The sequence below is a fragment of the Oncorhynchus nerka genome, linkage group LG2 (genome assembly GCF_034236695.1).
Source record: "Oncorhynchus nerka isolate Pitt River linkage group LG2, Oner_Uvic_2.0, whole genome shotgun sequence".
In the NCBI taxonomy this organism is placed as follows: domain Eukaryota; kingdom Metazoa; phylum Chordata; class Actinopteri; order Salmoniformes; family Salmonidae; genus Oncorhynchus; species Oncorhynchus nerka.
In genome coordinates, this window is record NC_088397.1 from 44,182,616 (window position 1) to 44,195,021 (window position 12,406).

At 43.0% G+C, this 12,406-nt stretch overlaps 1 protein-coding gene across 1 annotated transcript in view; it reads left to right on the forward strand.

The window, feature by feature from the left end:
• The window catches only part of LOC115135693 (metabotropic glutamate receptor 4-like), a 278,426-nt gene that overhangs the window by 229,067 nt on the left and 36,953 nt on the right, over positions 1-12,406 (forward strand). Inside the window, exon 7 of the mRNA XM_029670652.2 lies at positions 12,028-12,164. Coding sequence (XP_029526512.2) covers positions 12,028-12,164 — 137 coding nt within the window. The remainder of the gene's footprint in view (positions 1-12,027; positions 12,165-12,406) is intronic.

The following is a 12,406-nucleotide window of genomic DNA, read 5'->3' on the forward strand; positions in this document are numbered from 1 at the left end:
GGACTCTCAGACCAGGAGAAACAAAATTCTCTGGCCTGAAGAAACCAATATTGAATGCCAAATATCACGTCTGGAGGACGTGAACCTGAAGCAAGGTGGTGACAGCATCATGCTGTGGAGATGTTTTTCCTCTGCAGGGACTGGGAGACTAATCAGGTCAAAGCAAAGATGAACGGAGTAAAGTACAGAGAGCTCCCTGATGATAACCTGCTCCAGGACCTCAGACTGAGGCGAAGGTTCACCATCCAACAGGACAACGACTAAGCACACAGCCAAATCAATGCAGGAGTGGCTTCGGGACAAGTCACTGAATGTCCTTGAGTAGCCCAGCCAGAGCCCGAACTTGAACCCGATCGAACATCTAACTAGCTGTGCAGCGTTGCTCCCCATCCAACCTAACAAAGCTTGAGGAACTGCAGAGAAGAATGAGAGGAATGCCCCAAATACAGGTGTGCCTAGCATTTAGCGTCATACTGAAGAAGACTTGAGGGTGTAATTGCTGCCAAAGGTCCTTCAACAAAGTACAGAGTAAAGGGTCTGAATAGTTACAGTATGTAAATGTGACATTGCAGTTTTTAAATTTGAATATATTTGCAAACATGTCTAAACCTGTTTTTGCTTTGTCATAATGATGTAGAGTGAAGAACATTTTAGTCAATATTAGAATGAGGCTGTAAAATCATTTTTTGGGGAAAAAGTAAAGGGTCTGAATAGGCACTGTATACCCCTGTATAGTTATTCTGCATTTTGTTGTGTCACAGCTTCAATTCAACATGTATTCAATGTATTTATTTTTTCTCACCCATCTACACACAATACCCATAATGACAAGCACTGTAAATTGTATATTTTTTCAAATGTAATCTCAAGTAGTTCCTACTTCACATTGTTTCTTAATTACGTGTACACATACAGGATAGCAAATTACAGTAAATAGTGTATCATAAATTCATTAGTACAAAACATTTAGATGGTAAAAGGTGTACTCTGAGGCCATTAACCAAGGTCCTCTTCTCATGAGTCTGGTCGCTGCGTATTACAACCCAGCTGGAGAGCACTTGTACAAGTTTAATTTACTGAAATGGAGTAATCATGCAGACAGAATGAAGGTGAGAGCGAGAGAGAGAGAGAAGGAGAGTGAGAGAGAGCGTATGCGAGAGTGCTTGCGAGAGAGCAGGAGAGCACAGTGTAGTGGAGGATATGTGTGTATTTCTTTCTGCACATGGGCCTCATGATGTACATTTCATTAGGTATTAATGACTAGTGTGTTGTGGCGAGCTGCGCTGCCTTCTATCCACCAAGGTGTCGCACCTGCAAGGTCATGCAAAACAAGCACCTGTTGGATTAATGATCATAACTCTAACCATAATCATCACCTTAAACTAGAAACAGTAGTCAGTGGACCGAATAGACCCGAGTTACAGCTTACTGCATGATCACTCCATCTCTCTAGTGTAGCCTTCTGTGTGCTTGTCTGTATGTGCACCAGCGGAGGTCGCTAAGGGCCTCGTTAGGTGCCATGGTCACAGATGTGATGATTCATAGAATTACTTAATCAGAGAATTAATAATGAGTTTGAAAATGTGGAAAATAGAGAGTGAATGGAAAAGTACTGTAATTTAACACGGAGCACACATGAGCACATGGCAGTGCTGATGTGAAACACTAAGGAAAGAGAGACAGGGATAGGACACAATGTTTTGTTCTTTGAATTCCAATGTTTAGTTTGTAAACAAACAGAATCCCCCATTGAAATATTTTCTTAACCTTTGCACGGAATACCATTGGGGCATTGTGAACATTACAATCACACAAGACTCACATACCTCTATCAAGTTGAATCAGGTTATCGTGTCTATCGAACCTGACATTTAACTCATGATTGTTGGTATATAGCCTACTGTATATTGTTTCTGCTCTCCAGAGAGACTCAACTGTAGTATTCAGACAAGTGACATACTATTCATGTACAGATTAATGAGAGGTTGAATCACGAGGGCCAAAGCAACTATAAAATAGCAGGAAAAATACCCTGATTAATGATTGCTGAAATTCTCTGCAGCTAATATCACAAATGGAATGTGAGTGAGTCCACAGGCTAAGTATGTGGAAGTATGCTGCAAGGAGGCATGAGGACTGCAGATGTGGCCAGGGCAATAAATTGCAATGTCTGTACTGTGAGACGCCTATGACAGCGCTACAGGGAGAAAGGACGGACAGCTAATCGTGGCAGACAACGTGAAACAACACCTGCACAGGATCGGTACATCCGAACATCACACCTGTGGGACAGGTACAGGATGGCAACAACAACTGCCCGAGTTACACCAGGAACGCACAGTCCCTCCATCAGTGCTCAGACTGTCTGCAATAGGCTGACAGAGGCTGGCCTGAGGGCTTGTAGGCCTGTTGTAAGGCAGGTCCTCCAGACATCACCGGCAACAACGTCGCCTATGGGCACAAACCCACCGTCACTGGACCAGACAGGATTGGCTAAAAGTGCTCTTCACTGACGAGTCGTGGTTTTGTCTCACCAGGCAGGGGTGACGGTCGGATTCGCGTTTATCGTCGAAAGAATGAGTGTTACACCGAGGCCTGTACTCTGGAGCGGGATCGTTTTGGAGGTGGAGGATCCGTCATGGTCTTGGGCGGTGTGTCACAGCATCATCGGACTGAGCTTGTTGTCATTGCAGGCAATCAACGCTGTGCGTTACAGGGAAGACATCCTCCTCCCTCATGTGGTACCCTTCCTGCAGGCTCATCCTGACATGACCCTCCAGCATGACAATGCCACCAGCCATACTGCTTGTTCTGTGCGTGATTTCCTGCAAGACAGGAATGTCAGTGTTCTGCCATGGCCAGCGAAGAGTTGTTCAATCTTGTTATGTTCATACAATTATTTACACATCAAATCAAAGTTTATTTGTCACTTGCGCCGAATACAACAAGTGTAGACCTTACAGTGAAATGCTTACTTACAGGCTCTAACCAATAGTGCAGAGAGAAAAAAAAGTGTGTGTGTGTGTGTGGGTAGGTAAGTAAAGAAATAAAACAGCAGTAAAAAGAAAATAAGAGAAGCAAGGTTATGTACAGACACCGGTTAGTCAGGCTTATTGAGGTAGTATGTACATGTGGGTATGGTTAAAGTGACTATGTACGGTATATATGATGAACAGAGAGTAACAGTAGCGTAAAAAAAAGGGGTTGGCGGGTGGTGGGACACAATGTAGATAACCATGGTAGCCAATGTGCGGAAGCACTGGTTAGTTGGGCCAAATGATCTAGTATGTACATGAATGTATAGTTAAAGTGACTATGCATATATGATAAACAGAGAGTAGCAGCAGCGTAAAAGAGGGGTTGGGTGGGGCACACAATGCAAATAGTCCGGGTAACCATTTGGCTACCTGTTCATGAGTCTTACGGCTTGGGGGTAAAAACTGTTGAGAATACTTTTTGTCCTAGACTTGGCACTCCGGTAACGATTGCCATGCGGTAGTAGAGAGAACAGTCTATGACTAGGGTGGCTGGGGCCTTCCTCTGACACCGCCTGGTGTAGAGATCCTGAATGGCAGGCAGCTTTGCCCCAGTGATGTACTGGGCCGTACGCACTACCCTCTGAAGTGCCTTGCGGTCGGAGGCAGAGCAATTGCCATACCAGGAAGTGATGCAACCGGTCAGGATGCTCACAATGTTGCAACTGTAGAACCTTTTGAGGATCTTAGGACCCATGCCACATCTTTTTAGTTTCCTGAGGGGGAACAGGCTTTGTCGTGCCCTCTTCACAACTGTCTTGATGTGTTTGGACCATTCTAGTTTGTTGTTGATGTGGACACCAAGGAATTTGAAGCTCTCAATCTGCTCCACTACAGCTCCGTCGATGAGAATGGGGACGTGCTCGGTGCTCCTTTTCCTGTAGTCCACAATCATCTCCTTAGTCTTGGTTAAGTTGAGGGATAGGTTGTTATTCTGGCACCACCTGGCCAGGTCTCTGACCTCCTCCCTATAGACTGTCTTTTCGTTGTCGGTGATCAGGCCTACCACTGTTGTGTCGTCGGCAAACTTAATGATGGTGTTGGAGTCGTGCCTGGCCATGCAGTTGTGGGTGAACAGGGAGTACAGGAGGGGACTGAGCACGCACCCCTGGGGAGCTCCAGTGTTGAGGATCAGCGTGGCAGATGTGTTGCTACCTACCCTCTCCACCTGGGGGCGGCCCGTCAAGAAGTCCAGGATCCAGTTGCAGAGGGAGATATTTATTCCCGGGTTCCTTAGCTTAGTGATGAGCTTTGAGGGTACCATGGTGTTGAACGCTGAGCTGTAGTCAATGAATACCATTCTCACATAGGAGTTTCTTTGGTCCAGGTGGGAAAGGGCAGTGTGGAGTGCAATAGAGATTGCATCATCTGTGGATCTGTTGGGGCGGTATGCAAATTGAAGTGGGTCTAGGGTTTCTGGGATAATGGTGTTGATGTGAGCCATTACCAGCCTTTCAAAGCACAACATGGCTATGGACGTGAGTGCCATGGGTCTATAGTCATTTAGGCAAGTTGCCTTTGTGTTCTTGGGTACAGGGACTATGGTGGTCTGCTTGAAACATGTTGGTATGACAGACTCAATCAGGGACATGTTGAAAATGTTAGTGAAGACACCTGCCAGTTGGTCAGCACATGCCCGGAGCACACGTCCTGGTAATCCATCTGGCCCAGCAGCCTTGTGAATGTTGACCTGTTTAAAGGTCTTACTCACGTCGGCTACGGAGAGCGTGATCACACAGTCGTCCGGAACAGCTGATGCTCTCATATGCATGCCTCAGTATTGCTTGCCTCGAAGCGAGCATAGAAGTGATTTAGCTCGTCTGGTAGGCTCGTGTCACTGGGCAGCTCTCGGCTGTGCTTCCCTTTGTAGGGAAGTTTGCAAGCTCTGCCACATCCGACGAGCGTCGGAGCCGGTGTAGTATGATTCAATCTTAGCCCTGTATTGACGCTTTGCCTGTTTGATGGTTCGTCGCAGGGCATAGCGGGATTTCTTGTAAGCTTCTGGGTTAGAGTCCCGCACCTTGAAAGCGGCAGCTCTACCCTTTAGCTCAGTGCGTATGTTGACTGTAATCCATGGCTTCTGGTTGGGGTATGTACGCACAGTAACTGTGGGGACGACGTCCTCAATGCACTTATTGATAAAGCCAGTGACTGATGTGGTGTGTTCCTCAATGTCATCGGAAGATTCCCGGAACATGTTCCAGTCTGTGATAGTAAAGCAGTCGTGTAGTTTAGCATCTGCTTCATCTGACCATTTCTTTATTGACCGAGTCACTGGTGCTTCCTGCTTAAATTTTTGCTTGTGAACAGGAATCAGGAGGATAGAGTTGTGGTCGGATTTACCAAATGGAGGGCGAGGGATAGCTCTGTATGCATCTCTGTGTGTGGAGTACAGGTGATTTAGAATTGTTTTCCCTCTGGTTGCACATTTAACATGTTGATAGAGATTTGGTAGAACTGATTTAAGTTTCCCTGCATTAAAGTCTCCGGCCACTAGGAGCGCTGTCTCTGGGTGAGTGGTTTCCTGTTTGCTTATACAGCTGGCTGAGTGTGGTCTTAGTGCCGGCATCTGTCTGTGGTGGTAAATAAACAGCCACAAAAATTATAGCTGAGAAACCTCTAGGCAAGTAGTGTGGCCTGCAATTTATCATAATATACTCTACTTCAGGCGAGCAAAATCTAGAGACTTCCTTAGATTTCGTGAACCAGCTGTTATTTTCAAATATGCACAGACCGCCCCCCCTGGTCTTACCAGAGTGTGCTGTTCTATCCTGCTGGTGCAGCATGGCCGATGTAGTCAACTTTTTCTGGTCCATGACGTTGTGTGTGAATGTTTATCCTTTTAAGGTTGGAAAAGAGACCCTTTCAGACAGATTTTTTAAATCCTTAATCCCAGACTTGGAACACATACCTGTCCACCGAATAGCAGGCAGGGGAAGCAAAAATAGTGTTTAGCCACGGATTCCTATAAAAAAACTCTGTACTTTAGCTGGCTGCCCCTCCACCACAGAAAGAGCTGAGCTAGGCTGAAGCACCTTCATTTTGGAGCAACCTTACTTAACAGAGTATGCTGCTTCATTAACTCAAGGATAACTATTTTTTTTTTACATTGTATGCAAACTGATATGTGACACGAATGAATGCCAAAATGAAATGCAAAACATGTGGTGCTCAAAAAACCCTCTGCCCCACCTGAACCTGAATGACGGGTCACCACTGACCTGTCCCCTAAATCGGCATGAGCTTTAGCCAGCTTCTCTGACTATTGTTGTCATACCATGTATGACAAGATTGCATGACAACAACATGCCTGCATGACAACGCTAGTCAGAGGAGTTGGCTAAAGCTCATACAGATATGAGGCCATGCATACTAGAAGGCATACAATGAACATTACAGTCCGTTTTGAGAACAGCTTGGCTAAGAGATGACAATAAGCTTTGGGCCAACCTCAGAATGGAGCACTAAAAGACTATAAACTGTTAAATGTAATTACATCTGCAATGGCAGACTGTGGTGCTGCATTAGTGTCTGAAAGGACCAATGGGGAGGTCAAGTTCCATTTTCCTCTCACAGTGACAGCATGGGACCTAGTGGCATGGCATGGGCTACGGCCTCAAAGCCTTAACAAGCCCCTTAATACACAGTTCCATCTAGGGCTATATGCCTTAGTTATCATTTTTTTACGGACAAATACTATGATTGAACTACTGGATACAAATGCAGATCAACACTTCAGTTGTGGAGAGCGCTTGTATAAACATATCTCGTTCAAACATAAAATCTGTTCTAATCCCTCTCATCTGTTCCTATAACTGTGAGATGTGGGCTGCATTGTCACTGAGGCACGGCTGAGTACACAATAGTGCCTTAATCCAGAGCGGCTGACTCATCGAGATGTGGATTAGGCTGCTGTATACGTTTTCCACCCTACGCTAAAAGAAAAAAAAAACAGTCATCAGCAGAAACCCAAACCGCCGCGATCATCCACGCTTTTCCCCTTGTTCGTAAAATGGAACGCCGATTGTGCTTGGGGAGACGTAATGATAAGCTTGGGCATGACAAGAGAAATGCCAGCGCCTTATGCCTTTTATCAGTAGATGGCGGATTGCTGCTGCGTGTTCATACTTGAGTTTTGGAGGGGAAGTTACTCCTCTGTATTCTCAGCAGAGAGCAGTGATGCTATACTTAATATATTCAAGGGGCATCTTAGGGAAATAAATGTTGTGTAGTTTTATTATCATAAAGGAGTATCTCAGGAACAGAAATGTGGTTGTGTGGTTTCAATGTTTAATATTTAAAATGTCATATTTTGTCTAATGATGTTCTGTGTTATGTCATTCTGTATTATGTTTCATGTTTTGTGTGGAACACAGGAAGAGTAGCTGCTGCTTTTCAACAACAAATAGAGATCCTAATTAAATAACAAATATATTTATAATATCATAAAAAGGCTATCTAATATATACGTGTCCTATATCGGCTGAAAGCTTAAATTCTTGTTCATATAACTGCACTGTTCAATTTACAGTAGCTATTACTGCGATAAAATGCCATGCTATTGTTTGAGGAGAGCTCCTAACAACAAAATATTTTTTTCACCATGATATGTTTGATAAATTCACCTCTGAAGGTGAAATGTGTACTTACATTCTGCAATCGTGATGTGACTTATCAAAGAAAGGGTCGCAGAGATAACATGAAGTAACATGAAGTTTTGTTAGATAAAATCCATTTTCATATCCTAAAAAGTTCCATATAGCATGCACGATCGAATTTGTATTTCCATGCGTTCAATTTGCTAAGAAAGGAATCTGTGAAAATCTAACCCTAAACGTTGTTTCAACCAGTCAAATCACATGTGTATGTATTCCTCAGAAATCCTAGAATGTAACCAGACTTCACTATATCATTAGGGGTGTAGCATATCCTATGGGACACCAAATTTGGTCATAGAGCGACGCCTTCATGGCACGCCGATGACTGGGGCAGTCTTCACTTGATCAACTCTAACTTTGTCAAAATAAGCACCAATCGGGGTCAAACAAAGCTAGCTAGATAGCCAATGAGCTGGGCTTTATGGGAGTATCTGGAAACCCTGTATCTGTCGCAGAATGTAGCTGCTAACCTTTTGCGACAGCATTCCTTTTCCCTTTGGACAAAAATTATAAGAATATTAAATTATGAAGTTATGAAAACTGGTTATTTTGCAAATGTTTAACTTATAATATGGCTACTAATACTGGAAAAGCTAAATCAAAGTCCAAGTTTACAGATTTGATGATATTCTTGCAGAAAAAATGGAATATGAATGCAAATGTCTCCACAATTTGTCCAAATGTGCCTGGGTGACTTCACACTAAATGTCATGTAGATTGCTCATACTTCAACTTTTCCGTCTTTGCACATTTGCACATATACTGCTGCCATCTTGTGTACACCATCGGAATTACAAACAGATTGATGGCTGGAAGTGTGACATTTCTGTTGCATTTCAAAGATGATGGTGTTTTTTCTTTGTATTTTCTTCTGCCAGATATCTTGTGTTATATTCTCCTACATTCAATTCACATTTCCACAGACGTCAAATTGTTTCCTTTCAAATGGTACCAAGAATATGCATATCCTTGCTTCAACGCCTGAGCTACAGGCAGTTACATTTCGGTATTTACTTTTAGGCGAAAATTGAAAAAAAGGGGGCTATCCCTAACATATACCAAAGGGTATATACAGTGGGGCAAAAAAGTATTTAGTCAGCCACCAATTGTGCAAGTTCTCCCACTTAAAAAGATGAGAGAGTCCTGTATAATTTTCATGACAGGTACACTTCAACTATGGCAGACAAAATGAGAAAAAAAATCCAGAAAATCACATTGTAGGATTTTTAATGAATTTATTTGCAAATTAGGGTGGAAAATAAGTATTTGGTCAATAACAAAAGTTTATCTCAATACTTTGTTATATACCCTTTGTTGGCAATGACAGAGGTCAAACGTTTTCTGTAAGCCTTCACAAGGTTTTCACACACTGTTGCTGATATTTTGGCCCATTCTTCCATGAAGATCTCCTCTAGAGCAGTGATGTTTTGTGGCTGTTGCTGGGCAACACGGACTTTCAACTCCCTCCAAAGATTTTCTATGCGTTTGAGATCTGGAGACTGGCTAGGCCACTCCAGGACCTTGAAATGCTTCTTACGAAGCCACTCCTTCGTTGCCCGGGCGGTGTGTTTGGGATCATTGTCATGCTGAAAGACCCAGCCACGTTTCATCTTCAATGCCCTTGCTGATGGAAGGAGGTTTTCACTCAAAATCTCACGATACATGGCCCCATTCATTCTTTCCTTTACACGGATCAGTCGTCCTGGTCCCTTTGCAGAAAAACAGCCCCAAAGCATGATGTTTCCAACCCCATGCTTCACAGTATGGTGTGGTGTTCTTTGGATGCAACTCAGCATTCTTTGTCCTCCAAACACGACGAGTTGAGTTTTTACCAAAAAGTTATATTTTGGTTTCATCTGACCATATGACATTCTCCCAATCTTCTTCTGGATCATCCAAATGCTCTCTAGCAAACTTCAGACCAGCCTGGACATGTACTGGCTTAAGCAGGGGGACACGTCTGGCACTGCAGGATTTGAGTCCCTGGCGGTGTAGTGTGTTACTGATGGTAGGCTTTGTTACTTTGGTCCCAGCTCTCTGCAGGTCATTCACTAGGTCCCCCCATGTGGTTCAGGGATTTTTGCTCACCGTTCTTGTGATCAGTTTGACCCCACAGGGTGAGATCTTGCGTGGAGCCCCAGATCGAGGGAGATTATCAGTGGTCTTGTATGTCTTCCATTTCCTAATAATTGCTCCCACAGTTGATTTCTTCAAACCAAGCTGCTTACCTATTGCAGTCTTCCCAGCCTGGTGCATGTCTACAATTTTGTTTCTGGTGTCCTTTGACAACTCTTTGGTCTTGGCCATAGTGGAGTTTGGAGTGTGACTGTTTGAGGTGGTGGACAGGTGTCCTTTATACTGATAACAAGTTCAAACAGGTACCATTAATACAGGTGTAACGAGTGGAGGACAGAGGAGCCTCTTAAAGAAGAAGTTACAGGTCTGTGAGAGACAGAAATCTTGCTTGTTTGTAGGTGACCAAATACTTATTTTCCACCATAATTTGCAAATAAATTCATAAAAAATCCTACAACGTGATTTTCTGGATTTTTTTTCTCATTTTGTCTGTCATAGTTGAAGTGTACCTATGATGAAAATTACCGGCCTCTCTCATCTTTTTAAGTGGGAGAACTTGCACAATTGGTGGCTGACTAAATACTTTTTTGCCCCACTGTATATATAAATTACCACGGATAAATTATTCGATTCTATTAGTGATTTAAGAACCTGGATGGCTCACAACTTCCTCCAGCTAAATCAAGACAAGACTGAGGTTCTTATTGTTGCAGCAAAAGCACAGAGAGAGAATTTGAATTTAATTGCAATAAAGATAAAACACCAGGTAAAAAACTGAGGTGTTATTTTAGATTCTGAACTCAATTTTTAATCACACATTAGGAATGTGACCAAAATAGCCTTTTACCACCTGAGGAACATTTCCAAGGTGCGTCCATTTCTCTCTCAGGCTGACACAGAGAGTCTCATCAATCCTTTTATTACAATCAGGCTTGACTACTGTAATGCTCTCCTGTCTGGTCTACCCAAGAAAGCCATTGGTCAACTGCAAAACATACAGAATTCTGCAGCCCAGTTACTGACCAAGACCAAATGGAGAGCACACATTACACTGGTTTTACCGTCGCTGCACTAGCTGCTTGTGAGTTTTAGAATTAATTTTAAGATTCTTCTATTGGTTTTTAAATCTATCCACGATTGTGCAACACAATACATGTCCGACTGCTTTTAAGTTATGTACCCAATAGGTCCCTCAGGTCCTCTGGCACTGGCTTTTTAACTGTCCCAAAGCCTAGGACCAAGAGGCATGGAGAGGCAGCCTTCAGTTACCATGCACCCCCAGCCTTTGGAATAGCCTGCCAGAGAACCTGAGGGGGGCCTAAACTGTGGACATTTTTTTTTAAACACGCCTTTTTAGCTTTGATTTCCTTAGGGTGCTTTTTAGTCGTTCAGTTTTTTATTTATTTTTATCCTCTTATATTTGGTGTGTAGTAAATATATATATATATTTCTTTTTTGCCTGTGAAGAACATTGTGTTGCATTCCATGTCTGAAATGTGCTGTACAAATGAAGTGTTTGATTTGATAGTTTGTTTTGTAGGGGGGCTCCTTTTGGCTGCTAAGTCATATGACATATGATTACTATATCTCTCATGCCAAAACATATTGGAACAATATCTTGTCTTGTTGCTTTTTGTACTATGTTGCTCTGTCTTTATGCTACGTCTTGCTTGTCCTATGTTGCTCTGCGTGTACTCACTGCTCATTGATTGTCTGTATTGTAATTGTTTCTAATAACCTGCCCAGGGACTGCAGTTGAAAATGAGCTGGCTGGCTAACACCAGCAATTTTACTGAAACGTTGATTAATGTGCACTGTCCCTGTAAAAATTAAATAAACTCAAACTCAACACCACCAAAAAATTGCAGGGTGCGATAACACCAGACAGTAACACAGTGCAGTTAACGTCAGTCGAAACATAATCCCCACACACAAAGTTCTCACTTAGAATAGAGTATGGAAGGACAATTTGAAATAAATGGAGTGACTGCAAATGTGATTTGACTAAGGCAGATGCCTCTAGACAGAACAGAGCAGAGAGAGAATTTAAAATCAGCCACTTATTCTCTCCTCACCCCACAAGCTAAATTTCACACTTTCTTGAATTGAGAAATTGCATTTCAACACAGTTTCTTTTGGTCAGCCGCAAACATTTGCACATTCCACACACTGATCCTATGACAATTACAATACAAATTAAGCAAGAAAACACATGTTTTTTTTGTTGAATAATTAATTGACTCTCCTTTGTCCCTCAGGTATTGCTGGCAACCCAGTGCTTTTCAATGGGAATGGAGACGCCCCTGGTCGCTATGAGATTTACCAGTACCAGATCAGAAACCAAACAGCTGAGTACAAAATCATCGGGCACTGGACTGACCAGCTCTATCTGAATGTAAGCACTTGTTTTTTTATAGTTCATACAGCAGCGGCAGATGCTGTACTTTAGATATATTATCAGACTCGTCCCCTCCACATTACCTTCATGGGTTTCACCATGTGTGTCAGTGGCTCTCCTCCTGACACAGCTATGATTGGCTGTTGTCATCTGTTGGTTCTACTGCAGCGCTTCCTTGGCTCAGTAATTCCTCTTGATCCATTTGCTACTGGCTTTGTGCACACATCTTAAAAGTTGAA